The 22,428-nt window shown below is 43.3% G+C and overlaps 1 protein-coding gene across 2 annotated transcripts; it reads right to left on the bottom strand.

The window, feature by feature from the left end:
- Positions 1-16,709: 16,709 nt before the first annotated feature.
- LOC123099868 (uncharacterized) lies at positions 16,710-22,013 on the bottom strand. Of its 2 annotated transcripts, none has more exons than XM_044521915.1 (8): positions 20,094-22,013; positions 19,216-19,277; positions 18,976-19,062; positions 18,115-18,681; positions 17,903-17,975; positions 17,696-17,786; positions 17,331-17,548; positions 16,710-17,245 (listed from the first exon to the last, which is right to left on the bottom strand). In XM_044521915.1, the coding sequence occupies exons 4-8, from the start codon at positions 18,138-18,140 to the stop codon at positions 17,123-17,125; spliced, it is 531 nt and encodes a 176-aa protein (XP_044377850.1). In that variant the 5' UTR covers positions 18,141-18,681; positions 18,976-19,062; positions 19,216-19,277; positions 20,094-22,013; the 3' UTR covers positions 16,710-17,122. The 2 variants fall into 2 exon arrangements, with proteins under 2 accessions (XP_044377850.1, XP_044377851.1); XM_044521916.1 differs by having other exon boundaries at positions 17,331-17,542; positions 20,094-22,012.
- Between the last annotated feature and the right edge of the window lie 415 nt (positions 22,014-22,428).

The following is a 22,428-nucleotide window of genomic DNA, read 5'->3' as shown; positions in this document are numbered from 1 at the left end:
TCATTACACATAATTTGTGATTTTATTTCGGATATCGATCCTTAATTCGGCCACCCGTGCCCACATTAAGGCTCGGGGGCTACTGGGCGTCGTGCTCATTATTTATAAATATTAAAGGGGCACATCGATCCCCTGATTTGGTGTTGCCACCCGACCAGTGTCTCGGGGGCTACTGCATTGCTTATTCAATGCAGAGAATTCAAAGTGCTCAGTGTTCGGCTTGACCGAACTATGCGCATATGCGTATTTGGACAATAATAGGTACCATATGGACCTATCCAGCATCAAGCTAGTATATTGCGGCGACTTCTCATGACCCTCTCTCAGGGGCCCGTTCGCCGATCACTATTATCTCTAATATATTACACTGCATTTTTATTCCTATGTATGCTGCCGAGCTAGGAGTTGATCCTCGGGCCGATTTCACGACCTGAGTCTCAGAAGCTACTAGGATCAGCGGTTTCATATTTTCCTTCAGGTGCATCTCGGATTTTAGACCGACACACACCTTGAGGGCTACTGGATATACTAGCTATATATCTCAGCAGAGAATAAATTGCACCAATAAAAAATATTCACAAAAAATCAGCCCGCTGTCAGGTGGTGCACCACCTCGGAAGCAGTCCGGCATAAAGCTCGAGCGCCAGTGGCTGGCTCCAAAGAGGGCATTTCCGGCATTGAGCTCGGCTAAACTCCTTCAACTTTTTAGAACCAAGGTGATCTATGACACCTCGGATACAGTCCGGCGTTGGAGCTTGGATATAGTCCGACGTTGGAGCTCGGATACAGAACGACGTTGGTACCCGGCTGCAAAAGATACCTCGAATACAGTCCGGCGTTGGGGCTTGGACGCAAGAGGACACTGCCGCCCGGGAACAACTTCAAATCCGAGGTGTGGCATAAAAATAACAAGGCATTGATAAAGGCCGGAAACTTAAAGGGGCTCCTCGGATACCCGACGTGTAAACTCATCGGATGCACTTCGGCGATCCTCAAGATCGAAGATGAGAAGATTTGTTGAACCAGTTTTCAAGATCGACAACCGAAGATGAAGAACAGTTCGGAAGAATCGAGGAGCGTCCCCAACTTGAAGACCGGTTCAGGGGGCTACTGACGGTGTCCTGGACTAGGGGGTACTCGTCACGTCGTCTCCCGATCAGTTGGATTGCGCCGAGGACACCCACGGCCGTATACTCATGGGCCAGTTCGGACAGCTGCCGCATACAAGGAAGATTCCACAAGACTTGGTGATCAAGACAAGGACTCCTCCCCACCGGCGTATTCGGCTAGGACTCTTGTTATCCTAGGCCTCTGGTGCATTATATAAACCGAGGCCAGGCTAGTCGATAGAGATATACACAATCATTATCATAGGCTAGCTTCTACAGTTTAGCCTCTACGATCTCGTGGTAGATCAACGCTTGTAATACTCATATCATCAAGATCAATCAAGCAGGAAGTAGGGTATTACCTCCATTGAGAGGCCCGCACCTGGGTAAACATTGTGTCCCCCGCCTCCTGTTACCATTAGCCTTAGACGCACAGTTCGGGGCCCCCTACCCGAGATCCGCCGGTTTTGACACCGACACCCGTCGTCCTCCGCGGGCTCGATCCGCCGTCGCCGGTCCCCCAATCCGCCCGCCACCGCACCCCTCGCCGGTTCGAGGACTTCCCCGTCCTCCCTCGGACCCGGTAGCCGACGAAGTCCTACCTCGGGGTCCGGCAGCGGCGGTGGGGGACGTGGGTCACCGAGATTACAGATCGAGAGACCCACACCCACCGGTGGCTCGGTAGCTTCCACACGGCCGAGCTCGCGGCCATGGAGTATGACCGCTAGCAGGTCCGCTACCACGGCGCGTCGGTGATACGTCTCCGTCGTATGTACTTTTCCAAACACTTTTGCCCTTATTTTGGACTCTAACTTGCATGATTTGAATGGAACTAACCCGGACTGACGCTGTTTTCAGCAGAATTGCCATGGTGTTCTCTTTGTGCAGAAACAAAAGTTCTCGGAATGACCTGAAACTTCACGGAGATTATTTTTGGAAATAATAAAAAATACTGGCGAACGAATCAAGGCCAAGGGGCCCACACCCTGTCCACGAGGATGGGAGGCGCGCCTGACCCCCAGGGCACGTCCCCCTGCCTCGTGGGCCCCTGGAGCTCCACCGACCTCAGCTCCAACTCTATATATTCGTGTTCGGGGAGAAAAAAATCAGAGAGAAGGATTCATCGCGTTTTACAATACGGAGCTGCCGCCAAGCCCTAATCTCTCTCGGGAGGGCTGATCTGGAGTCCGTTCGGGGCTTCGGAGAGGGGAATCCGTCGCCATCGTCATCACCAACCATCCTCCATCACCAATTTCATGATGCTCACCGCCGTGAGTGAGTAATTCCATCGTAGGCTTGCTGGACGGTGATGGTTTGGATGAGATTTATCATGTAATCGAGTTAGATTTGTTAGGGTTTGATCCCTAGTATCCACTATGTTCTGAGATTGATGTTGTTATGACTTTGCTATGCTTAATGCTTGTCACTAGGGCCCGACTGCCAAGATTTCAGATCTGAACCTATTATTTTTTTCATGAATATATGTGAGTTCTTGATCCTATCTTGCAAGTCTATAGTCACCTACTATGTGTTATGATCCGGCAACCTCGGAGTGACAATAATCGGGACCACTCCCGGTGATGACCGTAGTTTGAGGAGTTCATGTATTCACTATGTGTTAATGCTTTGGTCTGGTACTCTATTAAAAGGAGGCCTTAATATCCCTTAGTTTCCGCTAGGACCCCGCTGCCACGGGAGGGTAGGACAAAAGATGTCATGCAAGTTCTTTTCCATAAGCACGTATGACTATATTCGGCATACATGCCTACATTACATTGATGAATTGGAGCTAGTTCTGTGTCACCCTATGTTATGACTGTTACATGATGAACCGCATCCGGCATAATTCTCCATCACTGATCCAATGCCGACGAGCTTTTCACATATTGTTCTCCGCTTATTTACTTTTCCACTGCTACTGTTACAATCACTACAAAACCCAAAAATATTACTTTTGCTATTGCTCCCGTTACTATCATACTACTTTGCTACTAAATAGTTTGTTGCAGATATTAAGTTATCCAGGTGTGGTTGAATTGACAACTCAACTGCTAATACTTGAGAATATTCTTTGGCTCCCCTTGTGTCGAATCAATAAATTTGGGTTGAATACTCTACCCTCGAAAACTGTTGCGATCCCCTATACTTGTGGGTTATCAAGACTATTTTCTGGCGCCGTTATCGGGGAGCATAGCTCTATTCTTTGAGTCACTTGGGATTTATATCTGCTGGTCACTATGAAGAACTTGAAAGACGAGAAAACAAAAATTTATCCCTCAACTACGAGGGGAGGTAAGGAACTGCCATCTAGCTCTGCACCTGATTCTCCTTCTGTTTTGAGTAAACTTGCGACACCTAAACATGCTTCTGCTATTAATTCTTATATGTCGCATGTTATTGATGATGCCACTTCTGCTATGCATGATACTTATGATGAAACTACTTCTATGCTTGATACTACTGTGCCACTTGGTGAATTTCTTGATGAACAACTTGCTAGGGCTAGAGAGAATGAAATTATTGAAACTGATAATATTGATGAAAGTGATGATGAAGATTCTCCCCTTAGATATGAATTGCCTGTTGTGCCTGAGGGTTATGTTATGGATGAAGAAACTGCTAGAGACTTTCCTGCTTGCAATGATAGAAGTGATCTTAAGAAATTATTAGTTAAGCTGAAAGAAAAATCTCTGAATGCTAGAATGAAATATGACCCTACTTATGCTACTTCACCTATCTTTGTTACTGATAAGGATTATGAATTCTCTGTCGACCCTGATATAATTACTTTGGTTGAATCTGATCCTTTCTATGGCTATGAATCTGAAACTGTTGTGGCACATCTGACTAAATTAGATGATATAGCCACCCTGTTCACTAATGATGAGAAAACTTGCTACTATTATATCCTTAAATTATTTCCATTCTCATTAAAGGGTGATGCTAAGATATGGTTTAATTCTCTTGATCCTAGTTGTGTGCGTAGTCCCCAGGATATGATTTATTACTTCTCCGCTAAATATTTCCCTGCTCATAAGAAACAAGCTGCTTTAAGGGAAATATATATTTTTGTGCAAATTGAAGAAGAGAGTCTCCCACAAGCTTGGGGGAGGCTCCTCCAATTACTTAATGCTTTGCCTGATCATCCTCTCAAGAAAAATGAAATACTTGATATCTTTTATAATGGACTAACCGATGCTTCCAGAGACCACCTGGATAGTTGTGCTGGTTGTGTTTTCAGGGAAAGAACTGTTGATCAAGCTGAAATTCTATTGAATAATATGTTGACCAATGAAAATAATTGGACACTTCCTGAACCAACTCCTAAGCCAACTCCGAAGAAAAGGGGTGTTCTATTTCTCAGTCCTGAAGATATGCAAGAGGCAAAGAAATCTATGAAGGAAAAAGGTATAAAAGCTGAAGATGTTAAGAATTTGCCTCCTGTTGAAGAAATACATGGTCTTAATTTATCTGCCTGTTGAAGAAACACATGGTCTTGATAACCCGACACAGGTAGTAAAGGTAAATTCTCTCTATAGATTTGATGAAGGTGATATTCCTCTTTATAAGTCTGCTAGCCAATGCTTAGATGAGTTTGATAATTTTATTGTCAAACAAGAAAACTTCAATGCTTATGTTGGTAGAGAATTAAAACGTAATGCTTATATGATTGAACACTTGGGTGATTATATGTCTAGAGTTAAAGGTGAACTTAAACTCATTAGTAAACATGCTTCTATGGTTACCACTCAAGTAGAACAAGTACTTAAAGCTCAGAATGATTTGCTCATGAATTGAATAGTAAGAATAATGACTTTGCTGTTAGAGTTGCAACTAGAGGGGTAAAGTGACTCACGAACCTTTGTATCCTGAAGGTCACCCTAAGAGAGTTGAGCAGGATTCTCAGAGAAATAATATTGATGCACCTAGTCCTTCTAAGAAGAAGAAAAAGAAAAATGATAGGACTTTGCATGCTTCTAGTGAACCTGTTGTAGACACACCTGAGAATCCCAATGATATTTCTATTTTTGATGTTGAAACACAATCTGGTGATGAACATGAACCTAGTGATAATGTTAATGATAATGTTCATGTTGATGTTCAACCTAGCAATGATAATGATGTAGAGATTGAACCTGCTGTTGATCTTGATAACCCACAATCAAAGAATCAGCGTTATGATAAGAGAGACTTTGTTGCTAGGAAGCATGGTAAAGAAAGAGAACCATGGGTTCAGAAACCCATGCCTTTTCCTCCCAAACCATCTAAGAAAAAGGATGATGAGGATTTTGAGCGCTTTGCTGAAATGATTAGACCTATCTTTTTGCGTATGCGTTTAACTGATATGCTCAAAATGAATCCTTATGCTAAGTATATGAAAGATATTGTTACAAATAAAAGAAAGATACCGGAAGCTGAAATTTCCACCATGCTTGCTAATTATACTTTTAAGGGTGGAATACCAAAGAAGTAGGAGATTCAGGAGTACCCACTATACCATGCTCCATTAAAAGGAATTATGTTAGAACTGCTTTATGTGATCTTGGAGCTGGTGTTAGTGTTATGCCTCTCTCTTTATATCGTAGACTTGATTTGAATAAGTTGACACCTACTGAAATATCTCTGCAAATGGCTGATAAATCAACTGCTATACCTGTCGGCATTTGTGAGGATGTGCCTGTTGTGGTTGCAAATGTTACTATTTTAACTGACTTTGTTATTCTTGATATTCCCGAGGATGATAGTATGTCTATTATTCTTGGAAGACCCTTTTTGAATACTGCAGGGGCTGTTATTGATTGCAACAAAGGCAATGTCACTTTTCATGTTGATGGTAATGAGCATACGGTACACTTTCCGAGGAAACACCTCAAGTCCACAATATCAATTCTATTGGAAAAAATTCCATCGATTATTTTTGGAGGTTTTGAATTTCCTCTTCCTACTGTCAAGAAGAAATATGATATTCTTATTATTGGGGACGTGCATATCCCCGTTGAGGTAACATAGTGTTATTCGAAATTTCTCCGGTTCCATGTTATTCGGAATGAGTTTGTTAACAAGACTTGATCAACCTTGTTAGTGGATTCCTTTTGATGAGCATGAGATGGATGAAGTTAGAAAGCACAACCTTCTGTACCCTCCTTTTAATTCTGTTATTTAGTTGAAATAAAGCAAAAATAGTATTTTCTGAATTATCCGTATATAAAAAATACCCCAAAAATAAAAGTTCTCCAACTGCCCCGAAATTGAAATATGATTTTTCTGGAATATTTGAGAATATCTGGCACTGAGAACATAGCAGGGGGAGCAAGCACCTGGCCACGAGGGTCCAGGGCGTGCCCCCCTGCCTCGTGGGCCCATGGTGGCTCCCCTCCACTTATTCCAGCAACCACACACTCCTTCTTCCTCCCAAAAAAATCACCAACTAGCTCAAGCACGAGTTCTAGCTCATTTTGCTGCGATTTTTGATCTCCTTGCTCAAAGCTCCACTCACAAAACTGCTTTGGGGGATTGTTCCTTGGTATGTGACTCCTCCAATGGTCCAATTAGTTTTTGTTCTAGTGCTTTATTCATTGCAAATTTTTGCTGCCTAGGTGACCCTGTTCTTGAGCTTGCATGCCAAATTTATATGGTCCCAAGTAGTTCTAATGCATGATATAGTATCTAGGCACTTGTGGGAGTAGTTGCTATCAATTTTGTTGAGTTTGGTTCATTTTCATTTGAAGTTACTAAATTTTTTTTCCAGAAATTTTTCAGAGGAAGAAATATGTTTAGGAAAATGTACCAAGGTGGTCCTTCAAGGAAGCAAGGGCCCAGGCCCGCAATACACGATGCGGACGATGAACCACCGAGGGAAGCTCAAGTGCGGGCTTGTGAATGGCCTTCAGAGGACTTCATGGACCGAGCAGGAATAATCAAGGAAGAATTTAACGCATATGTGCGTAACGCTGATCTGGTGAGCTTCGAGGCAGATAAGTTTCGTCAGTACCACTATCTCACTGATTCCTTTGTGAGAAGGTTTGAATTTTCATCTTCACGCAATTCTCAAACTGTCTTGTTGATCTTTATGGAAATTCTTATACTATGGATTTAGAGGATTTTAATACTGCTTGCAAACTTCCACAATGGGGTAGCACTAGTGAGCCTCGCAAGTCTGAGTTTAGAGATTTTCTTGCTAGTATAACTGTGGGGGAGTCTAGAGATATAACACAAGCTACCATATGGAGCATTCATTTTCCTGCTATACATTATTTTGCTCTCTTCATAGGTAGGTGCATAAATGGTAAGGATGAAGCATGCCACATGTGTGTCCCTGACCTCAGTTTTCTCAGGAGTGCTGTATTAGGAGATAAACATTATAATTTGGGAGCCATTGTGGCACGTTGGTTGCATAACAATAGAATTAATGGAGATTTCTTTGGCGGAATTTATGCAACCCGTCTAGCTAATTTTCTTGATATACCTATTCGAGATTATGATTTGGAATTGCCTCCTTCTTATCTAGATTTTAATGCCATGGTTCACCATCAGTTTGTTGAGAGGAATGAACCGCCTCTCCAGTACCGACTAATCTTTGACAGGCGTCACACCGTCAATATTGTCCTCCCTGCTCCTACTCTCTTTGATTTTCAGGCAAAGGGGAGATATGTCATAACCAGGGAGGAGGCAAATGAGTACGAGAGGAGGACGAGGGCAGCTCGCCTCCAAGCTGCAGCCCCCGATGCAATAGCTGCTGCATCTCAGTACGACCCCAGTTACAACTTCGGATATCCGCCAGGCTAGCCGTGGCAGTAGACCAACTTAGGCCAAAAGCCTAAGCTTGGGGGAGTACGTATTTCTCACCGACATTACATTTATGTTCACACACTCATGCTAGTTCTCGGTGCTCATACTTTTTCACTGTAATATCCATGCTAGTTTATTTTCCTTTTTATGCTTTCTTCTTGTGTGTTTGAAAAACTTTAAGAAAAACTAAAAAAATAGTAGTAGCTTCTAGCTAGTTTACTTTCTTGCTGTAGTAGTAATTAAAAGAAAACCCAAAAAGATTTCTTGTTCTTCTTTTGCTTGTTGGGAGCTTTCCCGTGTAAATAGTTTTATTTCTTTTCTTTTCTTTGGGGTCGATAGGAGAAGACCATGATGAAATTGTTAAAGTGGCTCTTATTTGCATTATTGTTGATTTAACCAAGAGCCCATATTGCCTTGTCTTCTCCTGTTTATTGAATGCTCTCAGATTCCAGCTTAGTCCAATGCACGTGCACTATTATTATTATTCTCATCGTTCGGTCATGAAAGTGAAAGGCAATTATGACGATATACGATGGACTGATTGAGATGAGAGAAGCTAGTATGAACTCGACCTCTCTTGTTTTTGTAAATATGATTAGTTCATCGTTCCTGATTCAGCCTATTATGAATAAACATGTTTGCAATGACAATTAGAGATTATAGTTGCTTATGCCATGCTTAATTAGCTAGGAGTTTATAATGGTTTACCTTGCGTGCCAACATGCTATTAAAATGGTTGTGATGTGGTATGATAGGGTGGTATCCTCCTTTGAATGATTCAACTGACTTGACTTGGCACATGTTCACACATGTCGTTGAAACAAATCAACATAGCCTTCACGATATTTATGTTCATGGTGGATTATATCCTACTCATGCTTGCACTCAATGTTCATTAATTTTAATGCATGTTCATGACTGTTGTCGATCTCTAGTTGGTCGCTTCCTGTCTTTTGCTAGCCTTCACTTGTACTAAGCGGGAATACTGCTTGTGCATCTAATCCCTTAAACCCTAAAGTTATTCCATATGAGTCCACTAAACCTTCCTATATGCGGTATCTACCTGCCATTCCAAGTAAATTTGTATGTGCCAAACTCTAAACCTTCAAATGAAATTCTGTTTTGTATGCTCGAATAGCTCATGTATCAACTAGGGCTGTCTGTATCTTCCATACTAGGCGGTTATTCTCAAGAGAAGTGGACTCCGCTCCTCACTCACGAGAAAATGGCTGGTCACCGGGATGCCCAGTCCCATGCTTTATGCAAACAAAATAAAAATAATTGCAAACAAAACTCCCCCGGGACTCTTGTTAGTTGGAGGCACTCGTTGTTTCGAGCAAGCCATGGATTGATGCTTGTTGGTGGAGGGGGAGTATAAACTTTACCATTCTGTTTGGGAACCGCCTATAATGTGTGTAGCATGGAAGATATCGCCATCTCTCGGCTGTTATGTTGACAATGAAAGTATGCCGCTCAAAATATTATTTATCTTTATTTCAAAATCGAGCTCTGGCACCTCTACAAATCCCTGCTTCCCTCTGCGAAGGGCCTATCTACTTACTTTTATGTTGAGTCATCACCCTCTTATTAAAAAGCACCAGCTGGAGAGCACCGCTGTCATTTGCAATTCATATTGGGTATGACTGGATCTCTTTTACCATGAATTACAATGTTTAGTCAGTCCTTGATCTTTAAAGGTGCTCTGCATTTATGTTTTGTGGTCTCAGAAAGGGCTAGCGAGATACCATCTTGTTATATCATATTATGATTGTTTTGAGAAAGTGTTGTCATCCGAGATTTATTATTATTGCTCGCTAGTTGATTATGCCATTGACATGAGTAAACATGAGACCTAAGTGTTATTGTGAATATGGTTAGTTCATAATCTTTGCTGAAAACTTGAATGCTGGCTTTACATATTTACAACAACAAGAGCAAACAGAGTTTGTAAAAGTTTTTCTTTATCACTTTCAGTTTATCAACTGAATTGCTTGAGGACAAGCAAAGGTTTAAGCTTGGGGGAGTTGATACGTCTCCGTCGTATCTACTTTTCCAAACACTTTTGCCCTTGTTTTGGACTCTAACTTGCATGATTTGAATGGAACTAACCCGGACTGACGCTGTTTTCAGCAGAATTGCCATGGTGTTATCTTTGTGCAGAAACAAAAGTTCTCGGAATGACCTGAAACTTCATGGAGATTATTTTTTGAAATAATAAAAAATACTGGCGAAAGAATCAAGGCCAGGGGGCCCACACCCTGTCCACGAGGGTGGGAGGCGCGCCTGCCCCCCCCCCCCAGGGCGCGCCCCCCTGCCTCGTGGGCCGCCTGGAGCTCCACCGACCTCAACTCCAACTCTATATATTCGTGTTTGGGGAGAAAAAAATCAGAGAGAAGGATTCATCGCGTTTTACGATATGGAGCCGCCGTCAAGCCCTAATCTCTTTCGGGAGGGCTGATCTGGAGTCCATTCAGGGCTCCGGAGAGGGGAATCCATCGCCATCGTTGTAGCGACCAGACCTCAAATGGTCTGTGCTGCTGTGCACCAGTGTCATCCCTGGATCAGTAATGCTGACACGCACAGTACAAATGGAGGATTTATAACAGAGTAGCAATCACACACTTATTACATCGAATATCTCCAAAGAGAATAAGTATGATAAACATGGCTTAAGGCCATCTAAAAATGATAACAGAGGAAGACTTGGAAGATAAGTGAGTCCATCAACTCCAGCGGCATCACTGAGTATAAGACCACGACCTAAGGCACCTTACTTGTCGTCTGAAAAGTCTGCAACATGAAACGTTGCAGCCCGAAAACGGGTCAGCACATAGAATATGCTGGCAAAGTAACACACAGAGAATAATGAACATAATAATGCTATACTACATGCATATATGGCTGGTGGAAAGCTCTATGGTTACAGTTTTGCGAAAAGCCAATTTTTCCCTACTTCAAAGGAATAAATTTTATTTAACTATCATGGTGGTTGTGAAACATTGAGATGGGTGACAGCATCTCAATCCCAATTAAGAATCATTATTAACCCAACAAAATTAATTAAAAGTAACATGGTGATGAGATTCACATGATAATCCAAGTACTAGATACTCAAGTTGTCCATAACCGGGGACACGGCTAACCATGATTAGTTTGTACACTCTGCAGAGGTTTGTGCACTTTTCCCCACAAGACTCGATCTCCTTCGTTGGATTACTCACACTACATGGTGTTTGAGTAACGGATGACCGAGACACAGTCTTTCAGAAGTGTTTGCACCTTACGTATGGGTAGACAGTTACACCTACTTTCCCCTACATCTGCTAGTCTACCACTGTAAGAGTTCACACAACTTAGTCAACTATGCTAGAGCCCATAATAGCTTGCGGCTGCACACGGAAGTTTCTAGCATGAATAATCTCATGATCCCTTTGAACCTGGGTGGCGGTCCAAAAGAAAAACAGGCAATCCTGGAATACCCAGGTACCTCAATCCACCCAGATGTGAGTTTTAGTTGCCACCTTAAGTAAACCATTAATTAACAATCTCACATCTGTCATGGAAAATCTCTCAAACCCAATCCACGTCTACGAGCATAGCATGGCAATATAATAGCAACGTAGAAGTAACTCCCAAGGGTTTGATAAACAAAACAGGTAATAGGTACTACCTCAACAACTTCCCAATACCCACAATTTATTTAGATCCTAATCATGCAATGTTTGAGGAATAGATCTAATGCAATAAAAACTGGGTATGGAAGGTATATGATCAAAGTGTTACTTGCCTTGCTGATGATCCGCGAAACCTAGCGATTCGAAGTAACAAGCGGCACACTCCGGGTACTCTATCACAAACAAACAAGCAGACAATCAGTACTCATCTAATGCACAGGTAAAACTCGAATGAAAGATCCAACCAGAAAGTTCAACTTAAGAACTCCGGTTTGCAAAAAGAATCAACTCGAAGAAGCAACGAAAGTCAAACGGTGAAAGAAACAAGCTTCGTTTACTAATCTGGATCTAGGTCAAATTTTACAGTAGCAAAAACTTGTTTGAGTAGGTTAAACGGAAAGAGAATTTTGAGACGAAACTCTAGGCGCTTGAATCGCCTGATTCCGATAAACGAGCGAAAAGTTAAACAAAAACGAAGATTCGATCAGAAATCGAATCTGAGATAATCGCGGAAAAATCCGACGAAAAAGAAAAACGGACGAACGGTTAAAGAACGGACGTTCGTTAACAGAGAAAAACCGACGAACGCGTTCGTCAAAACGAACGAGTCGGTGAACGCTCACAAAATAACAAAAACGAAAAAAAAAACGATCTAGGTTTTTTTTTAAACGAACGGTTTTTTTTAAACAAAACCGGCAACGAGGCGAGGTGCGGCTACCTCGTCGGGGGCGTGCTCCGGCGGCGGCTCGGCGAGCGGCGGCGGCGCGGGCTTCGGTGCGGGCGGCGGCGGGTGCGATGCGGCGGCGGCGGGGTGAGGTGAGAGGAGGGGGGCTATATATATAGGAGGGGGGTCCGGCGACTTGGGGGAGGGGCAAGCCGGGCGGGGGGGGGGGGCGGCTCCCGTGTCCGCCATGGACACGGCGCGGCGGCGGGGCGTCGTGCGAGGAGAGGAAACGACGGGCGTGGGCCGGCGGCCTGGCTCGGCCCAGTCGGGCGCAGCGCAGTTTTTTTTTAATGTTCCGCGGAAAATAATTCATAGAAAAATAAATAAAAGTCCAAAAAAGATAAAACAAATTTTCCCCGTCTAGTTAGAAAATCTAGAATAGGGTGAACATTTTTTTGACACAAAATAAATTTTGAAAACATGCAATATTTTTTTAATGCAAATAAAATTGCAAATAAAATCCGAATAAAATCCAATAAATGATTTTAACACTTTTCCTCCAGTATTTCAATTATTTTGGAGAAGTCATATTTTCTCCTCTCGTTTATTTTTTTTAAATGAAATATTTTTCCGGAGAGAAAATAATTAAAACCAAAATCCTCGTTTTATAATTTGATGAAAATCAAATATGAAAATTCGAGAAAATCCCTAACTCTCTCCGAGGGTCCTTGAGTTGCTTAGGATTTATCGAGGATTTGTCAAAATGCAATAAAATATGATATGCAATGATGATTTATGTATAACATACCAAATTGAAAATTTGGGATGTTCCAATCGTCATCACCAACCATCCTCCATCACCAATTTCATGATGCTCACCGCCGTGCATGAGTAATTCCATCGTAGGCTTGCTGGACGGTGATGGGTTGGATGAGATTTATCATGTAATCGAGTTAGATTTGTTAGGGTTTGATCCCTAGTATCCACTATGTTCTGAGATTGATGTTGCTATGACTTTGCTATGCTTAATGCTTGTCACTAGGGCCCGAGTGCCATGATTTCAGATCTGAACCTATTATGTTTTCATGAATATATGTGAGTTCTTGATCCTATCATGCAAGTCTATAGTCACCTACTATGTGTTATGATCCGGCAACCCCGAAGTGACAATAATCGGGACCACTCCCGGTGATGACCGTAGTTTGAGGAGTTCATGTATTCACTATGTGTTAATGCTTTGGTCCAGTACTCTATTAAAAGGAGGCCTTAATATCCCTTAGTTTCCGCTAGGACCCCGCTGCCACGGGAGGGTAGGACAAAAGATGTCATGCAAGTTCTTTTCCATAAGCACGTATGACTATATTCGGTATACATGCCTACATTACATTGATGAATTGGAGCTAGTTCTGTGTCACCCTATGTTATGACTGTTACATGATGAACCGCATCCGGCATAATTCTCCATCACTGATCCAATGCCTATGAGCTTTTCACATATTGTTCTCCGCTTATTTACTTTTCCGTTGCTACTGTTACAATCACTACAAAACCCAAAAAAATTACTTTTGCTACTGTTCCCGTTACTATCATACTACTTTGCTACTAAATACTTTGCTGCAGATATTAAGTTATCCAGGTGTGGTTGAATTGACAACTCAACTGCTAATACTTGAGAATATTATTTGGCTCCCCTTGTGTCGAATCAATAAATTTGGGTTGAATACTCTACCCTCGAAAACTGTTGCGACCCCCTATACTTGTGGGTTATTAGTCAGCTAGGCTCAATTTCCCCTTCGGCACACGTCCGGTCCACCTCGTTCCGCCGGAGCGAGGGGTGGTGAGCTCGACTATGGCGCAGGAGGACTGCGAGGCATGGGAGCGCCTCGAGGCCGAGGCCGCCGATGAGGCCTACATGCAAGAGCTCCGCCGGCAGCACCCGGAGCTCGTGGAGGCGGAGCGGGCGATCTTTGTCGGCGCGGAGGGCGGCGAGGTTATTGCGCTCTCCTCCGATGACGAGGTCGAAGGCGGCGAGGATGGTGGCGCGGAGGGCGGCGAGGTTATCGCGCTCTCCTCTAATGACGAGGTCGAAGGCGGCGGCGATGGTGGTGCGGAGGGCGTTGAGGTGGGCCCCGAGGACGAGGAGATGGACGTCGACGAGTGGAGGAGTGCCTTCCCCAACAACCCCGACGACGGTACTGGCCCGGACCCGGCTCGCGGCACACCGTACATGACGAGGAAGGATTGGCTCGACCTCTACTTCGACCAAAAGTAGTTTAGCTTAGTTTAAATTTATGTTTTATGTTCGATTATGCAAAACTATCTATGTTTATGTTTGAATGCATGCTACTTTGGGTTGAACTTGATCAAATTAAAGTTTACAACCTTAAGTTTAGGGGATCGACTAGAAAAGGCCAAAAATTGCTGGAGTATATATATATATCCACTAAGGGTTTTAGTCCTTTAACTTCTTAAGGATTGCCTAGAGATGTCCTTGTGACTTGTTTATTTCAGTTCTTCACAATGTGATGCTCTATATGTGCAACTATTTGCCGTGCAGTTCAATTTCATCAATAACAGTTTCAACAATACCACTATGAATTACGATATTTGGTTGCTGTTAAGGATATTGCAGTTAACATGCCTTTTGTTTTTCAATTGTTGTTTAGCAACATGCATTGTACTGAATGACTAAATATGCAATCCCAGGCTACATAGCAACAAGGAAGAGTGTTACCTTAATGTTCTGATGATGTCTAGATATACATGTAATAAAATCTTATATAATGGATGGATGGAGTGTTGTACTACATCATTTTTAATTGTTGTTTAGCTTCTAATATTAACTTGGTGCTTTTAGGTACATATATCATTGCCAAAGATCCACACTTCGACCCTTTCTGCGTATGGGGCAATGAGATATTCATGAACCAGCATCAAGTGAGGAAACTGATAAAGATTGTTATTAAAATGGGTCAAAAGATGTCAATCGAACTATTTGTTTACACTTTATGCAAGACAACAGTGAACTGCAGGATGGTAAGTAAGAACCCTGAAACAGTTTACTCAAGATTACCTATCAAACTACATGATTGGCGGCCGGCCATCACAAGGGGTTGGACTAGAGTCCTGCATGCCTTCTGCATCCAGGAGAGCACAATAGGGCCATTCCGCTTCACCTTGTTCAGCAACTGGAATGTCTGTCGCCTCTTTCTTTACCATCTGTAATAGTACAAGTATAGAACCCTGGTACATCATTATTTATTTGGTGCTTATGTAATTCTTAAACATATGTAACTGTGAATCGAATAATGCATTGGTTGTTTGAACCTGATGGATATGAATAAAGCTATAGCCTACTTTCAAGTTTAAATTAGGTACAATTTTAAATAGCAGCAATTAAATTAGGGCGAAATTACGTTGTGCAGGTCATTACGGCACACACGGTTGGTAAAACACAAACGTTTGCGATATACACCATAATCCGAGACGGTTCACAGAGAGGAAACGTGTGCAAGCATGCACACAGTTGCCGTTTGCAAAGCGTGTGTGATGTCAGACACTATCACATACGGTGCGGGAAAACTAAATGTGTGTGATTGTCTACCCATCGTACACGGTTTATAATCATGAACTGTTTGTGATATGCCAAGCATCGTAAAACTCCCGTGCCTAGAATCTGCCTGGAAAACTCCCGTGTCTGGAATCTGCCTGGTTTTAGGCAGGACCACAAAACTCCGACTGCGATGGCAATGCAAGCACAAACGAGTAGCAAGGATGAAGCGTTTGGGATATTTGAGATATCGGAAACGGTTATATAGGGACAACTGTATGCATCAAGGCTCCCTATCCCCGACGGTTTCTGGGTCGTGTGGGAAGGACCCCCTATCGCCCACACTCACTTGGCGACGGTTCCAAATGCCGTCGCGGAAAGGGGTTAAAACCCGTTTGTTTAGGACCGACACGTACTAGTGACATATGCAATGGAATGGATCACTCTCCAAACTATGCATCTGCAGGAGCGGTATTATTTAGGAAGAAAAAAAATACAAAATCTAATCATGTTAATAGAGCACCAACAGAAACTCCTATATCATTTGGAGACTAAAAGTAATAAGAATAAAGGACATAGGAAATGAGTGATTTAACTCTACATGTTTGATGTAGAGTGGGCATATATAACATCCGCCGCCTCGAATTACCTCCTAACGGGAGGCAGACGCACTCGCGTCGTGGCTCTGGCCTCTTACGTTTTGAGCTATAGTGGAACAAAGGTGCTCTTGAGTGAACTGAGAGAGATCCGGCCTCCAGTAGATACAAAAGATGTGGTCAATCTCAAGCTGACACCTCTTTGCAATCATGTCATTTAATGTTTTCCAGATTAGGTACAATATGAGTCCACGCATACAAAAAATGAATTACTCTCCATTATTTGACACTGGGTAGAATTATAAGTGCATAAACATTACGCTCATTATAAAAAGGAATCCAGGTACATGCATTAAGCATACAGAGACCTATTTCCTGGAAGTGACACTACTCCCACTTGAGAAATAGGAATGGAGAGAGATGGTTGCAGTCAAAAGAAAGTCAATAACATGGCAGTCAAACTTATAAGCTCAGTTTATTTTTCACAGTCAACCTTATAGGCTCAACCTATTTGTCAGGCATCAAACTACTTCGTATGGTTAAGGCAGGATCTAAAATGAGAAAGAAAGTAAGGCAAAACCACATGATTTCCACTACTCAATAATCTAAGCACTTGGGTGATTACACTAAGCAAAACGGCCGGATTGTGCTGAGCTCTGTGAGCGTCCGAGGGCTCCCGTGAATCTTATTTCTGGATAGCTTTTTCTCCAAATGGTAGCTGTGGATGGAGAATGGTAACATCAAGAGGTGTAGGGAGTAGCAGCAACACACCTTGCTGCTCCGAGATTCTGTGGACAGAGGAGCATCAGCCTAAAAAAGCTTGAAGACGCCATGACCTCATCCAGCTCCGCGACGGCGGCAACCTGCAAGCCAAGACAATGAAAGAGTAGGGGTTAGAGAGAGAGAGAGAGAGAGAGAGAGAGAGAGATGGGTTAACCTGGACCGAACCTCCAGCAGCGAGTCTTGGTCAGAATCCTTGTCCGCGGGGTTCAGCATGGATGATAATTTATCTGGGGCTAACATGAACAGGTTGAGTGATGTTGCTGCTGCTCCGGTGGCATTGCCAGTTTTCGGCAAAAATACGCTTCTTCTCAACTGACAAGAAGAAGCCACAGCCCTGGATCTCGAAGGAGCTATTCTCATGGCTCCTCCTCTCACTTCTGCATCTTCACAAAAAGAACAAAATCACAAGACATCTCCATGTTACTTGCAAATAAGCCAAGTGCAGAAATTGCAAAAACTAAATGAAAATCAAGTGCAGAATCTACAAAATGTATGTGCAGTGTAGAAACAGAGGAACCAAGAGTGCTGACCTATGAAGCTTTGTGGCTGGCTTTCATAAGGTCTTTTCAGAGACCACATGTTGGACTTGATAAGGCCTCCAACTTCCTTACTGTAATTTTCCTAAAAAAAGAGATAGATACATAACCACTCAGTAAGGGAAGAGAAAACCACTCAAAGGCTGATGTACACATGTAGCAAGGTGAACTCAAAAGGCATTCGTAGGTCAGATAGGGTACCTCTAAAGCTACCAAAACAAAAGCTGAATGTGCGCTCTCCAAGATATGCTTGTTCGAGTAATGAAGCTCATCCCTGTAAAAAGACATAAAAATTAATTACATTGATTCGCACCATAATAGTTTCTCTGAATTAGTATTGAATGTGGGACCGTGGACAAAGGGCAGCAACCAATGCTCGGTACAAACATTTCAGGCTAACAAGTGTAAAATACCTTTTAGCACCATCATTTGTCTGCATTAGTGACCACTTTAACTTCTCAGATACAGTATTTGGGTTGCTCGCTACTTTGATTTCACTATGCGCAATGAATGAGCCACAACCTGAATAGGATTCACTTGTAATGTATCAGTTGGTATCTGCAGGAACATAGTTCGCTTCTGATTCTTCCTCTGATTTTGTGTTTGGATGTCGAAGGAGCACGCTTCCATAGACAATCTCAAAGGATCCAGCAGGAGTTTCGCTATGATAAAGTAGGTCTTCCTGTGTTGATCCTGCTGAAAGGCAATATAACCGCTCTTCGTGCATTATGGAGTTGAGATCATCAACAAGCGCCGGTCAGACCATGGTTCATCCTTCACTATGCTTCGGTTTGGTAATTTCTTCGGACGTTTTTGTCCCTTGAGCTTTAGCTTGTCAGGTCCAGCTTCGCCAGCGTCAGTATCTTCCCGATTATGCGCCGGTGTTTAATTCACGGACGCACCCTTTATCCTCCATCTTGACCCACATGCATTGCAGAGAACTGGCTTATCTGGTGGCCCATTACGCTAAAGAGGAGTACCTGTATCAGCAGCATTTGCCATGAGCAATAAGAAATAGAGTACAAAACTGGTACCCGAGAATGTGTGTAAAATGGAGGTACATAGTTCATCGGTAGTGGGTCCATCAATCAGGAGTTTGCTTGCATAATATATTTACAAGAATTATGCCTGGCAGTGATACTACAAGAGATGTTGGCTGGTGTCCAAAAAAGATGGTGGTGCTAATCGAGGAAGCAAACATAAAGCAACAGTCAGGAAGAAAACATCTTCAAGGCAATAAATAAATAATCTGTCATAGATACACATAGTCATACTTCATTTTCCAGGTACTGTTTTTGATGGTTAGTACATACAATCCTGTAATGCTCCATGTGCTATCCTACAGAATAAATATTGATGACCTGTAAGAAAAGAATGAAGGAAATCAAATACCAAAAGTGGATTATTGACCAGTAAAAAAACTAGAGGCAATCAAATAACACAACTGGAGTAGATTTTGATAATGGCACTAAATAAAGAACTACTGAATTAAAAGAACAAAAGGCAGCAATTACCGGTAGCAGCAGTCTTATGTTGTAATGATTGGCTGCTTCAAGAAACCTTCTCAGTGTGCCCTCTGCACAAAATAAAGAACACCACATACATCAAACAATTATTCTACAATGTTTAACCATGCCCAAGCACATGCTCTAGGGCTAAATTTCCAAGTAACACATACATGGCAGCAAGATTCAAGAAAAGGAAAAAAGGTTCGCATCAGTGAAGTGATACCTTAGCATATTCTCTTTGTATCATAAGATGCTAGACTGTATCCATGGATTGAACAATAACCTTCTATGAGCAGTCAACCCTTAACCTTATCATAAGACTGCATAAATGAACAATAACCTTCTGAACTACCATTTGCCAATAAGCATCACTTGATAATTGGCTTCTATATTCCCAATGTAACCAAAACCTTATAACTGACTCAAAAATATTGTCTATATCATGAGGTTGTTTGGTTGCTGCCATGTTCGCCTCGCCAATCGCGGGCCGACCAATTAAGGTTTGTTTAAGTAGTGAACCACTAATTAGTTTTAGCATCCCGGTTTGTTTAATTAGCTCCATTGTAGACAGTTTTAGCATCCTGGGTTGTTAAATTAGGGGGCCACAAATTATCTCTAGCATCCATGCTTGTTTAATTAGTGAGCCACTAATTATTCTGCCAACTGAGAAGTAGATACACACAATCGGTGATGTATATGCAACACTAACACAACCATTACTTGCGTTGCTCTCATCATGGCACACATCGCCTGCTTGTCAACAACTATCATGTCAACTACAATGAGAAGAGGTCGTTGACCAGATGACAATGCTAAGATTCTGTCAAGCATGCAATACCAAGCCCATAATTTTGTAGAAGTTCACATGCAGAAGATAAATATACCTGAATAGGTACTGCCGGAGAACATCAACGGCGGCATCGTCAGCCTCTTACACTGCAAGTTGCCAGTGTCATCTTCCTCCCTAAGCTACTGCCGTCCTCTTCTTCACCAAGATGCCGCCGCCAATGCCGTGCCATGGTACCGAAGATGGAAACATTCAGATTCAGTACCAGGCATGGCTCAAGATAATGAACAATCCCAAGAAATCAATGAAACCTAGGTGTCACTTAGTCAGATCAAAACAACCAGAACCAAATGCACAAAAACCTGAAGTAGATAATAATATAGTTAATCTGCCAGGACCTAACACCAGAGCCTGACAATCTTGATATGCCACATGTTTGGACACCTTCATATCATCTAGTATAATATGCAGTCCATAAGAGCTTCAGTTTGGAACAACAAAAATCAGCACTGTGCGGTGAACTAAAGATCTAAACGAATATAAAGAAAGACGCAACCATGTCAATACTGACACTGGTACATCCACCTAATTAATTAGAGACATAATATAAGCACACACACATACACGAAGAAAAAGCTTTCAAACAAGGTAGGGAAAACTGCTAGATTCCTAGATGGAGCAGCTTGCATTCAACAAGGCAGCACAGGAGGAATACAACTGAATATATTTTAGCCTTCATCCCTCGGAATATCCATTTATTCATCCAAAAATACCAATCAAAAGGGGCACAACTGAAGCGGCAAAGCATCTCCTAACTATCATATTACAGAAACATCTCCAAGACAATTGAATCCATTCTAGTCCTCGGCTATCATCTGATCCATATAGTAAATCTGTAGGCTTCATCTCCCACAAGATCCATCTATTCATCCAAAAAATATGAATCCATCTAATTAGCGTATGACCCACCTGTGAGGCCTGAACCCCACCTCAACAACAAAGACATACTTTATTAAAAAAATGTAGCTAGATCCAATGCCCCCCGGACAACATGGTACCAACAAAACAAGACAGATCCAAAACTCCATTCCCTCTATATTTGCCTTAGTCTCTCAGCAGGTCCATTCATTTATCCAGAAACACCAAACAAAAAGGGCACACCAAAACAGTAAAGCATCTCATGGCATACTCCTCATTATCATACAACCCCGACAAACTTGCAGGCCTAAACCTCTCCACAACAACAATGGCATGTTTCATTAAGAACGTACCTAGATCCAGCAGATTAAGGCATAGCCTAGTGGTGGGAAGGGGCTGATGCCTTCCCACCCACCCAGGTTCAAGGCATGGTACTTGCAATTTTGGTTTGTTGCACCAATTATACTGTAGGGGGTTCCCATATAGTCTTTCTCTAAAAAAAACGTACCTAGATCCAATGCTCCCCTGGACAAGAAGCTAATAAGAAAACAAGACAGATCCAAAAAGGCCCTTCCTTGGAGCCTAGCTAGACTGAAAGCAACAAAAACACCAACACTCCACCAACAGATGATCACACGCCTTACAAGGATGCAGACAAATAATAAAATACATAAATCTCTGCTCCACCAATAACAAGTCGTAGCACTTTTGGCTTTTACCAAAGACAAGAAAAAACAAAATAAGGCCCTCACTTCCCAGCCTACACACCACCACGCGCGACAACAGAATATAGCGAACCTAAAAAACCACATGGTCATACCAGCATACACCTAGCCCTAAAGGAAGATTGAAAAGTATGTGGAGAAGAGGGATTGACCTGCAGATGACCCAAAGATCCACGATCGAAGCCCGCGTAGGGGAGGAGGAGGCCGACCCCCTGGGGCACGCCGCCCGTGCCGCGTCCCATACGCCACCGCCTTTGCCTCGCCTCGCCATTCCTCCTTCCCTCCTGTGGGAGCCGAGGCCGGGGCGGGGCGTTAGGGTTTGGGCGGCGCCAGATCGGAGGGGTGGAAGGAGGAGGCCGTGAGGGGAGGAGGCCGGGCGGCGGTGGGGAAGGGGAGAGGGAGGCGCGGGTAGGGAGGAGGCCGGGCGTTGGCGGGGAAGGAGGAGAGGGAGGCCCGGGTGGGGAGGAGGCCGGGCGGCGGCGGGGAAGGGGGAGAGGGAGGCGTGGGTGGGGAGGAGGCCGGGCGGCGGCGGGGAAGGGGGAGAGGGAGGCGTGGGTGGGGAGGAGGCCGGGCGGCGGCGGGGAAGGAGGAGAGGGAGGCCCGGGTGGGGAGGAGGCCGGGCAGCGGCGGGGAAGGAGGAGAGGGAGGCGCTGGTGCGAGAGGAGGAGCGAGGCGTGGGTGCGAGAGGAGGAGCGAGACGCGTGTGCGGGAGGAGGACGAGGCTGCTAGGTCATCTCCACGCGAGCCGCCCTTTTATACCCCTAGTGCGTGAAATGAAGAAAATGCCCC

This window comes from Triticum aestivum, chromosome 4D, assembly GCF_018294505.1.
Source record: "Triticum aestivum cultivar Chinese Spring chromosome 4D, IWGSC CS RefSeq v2.1, whole genome shotgun sequence".
Taxonomy (NCBI): domain Eukaryota; kingdom Viridiplantae; phylum Streptophyta; class Magnoliopsida; order Poales; family Poaceae; genus Triticum; species Triticum aestivum.
Note: the sequence above shows the minus strand (reverse complement) of the source record. Positions and strands in the feature narration are given on the sequence as shown.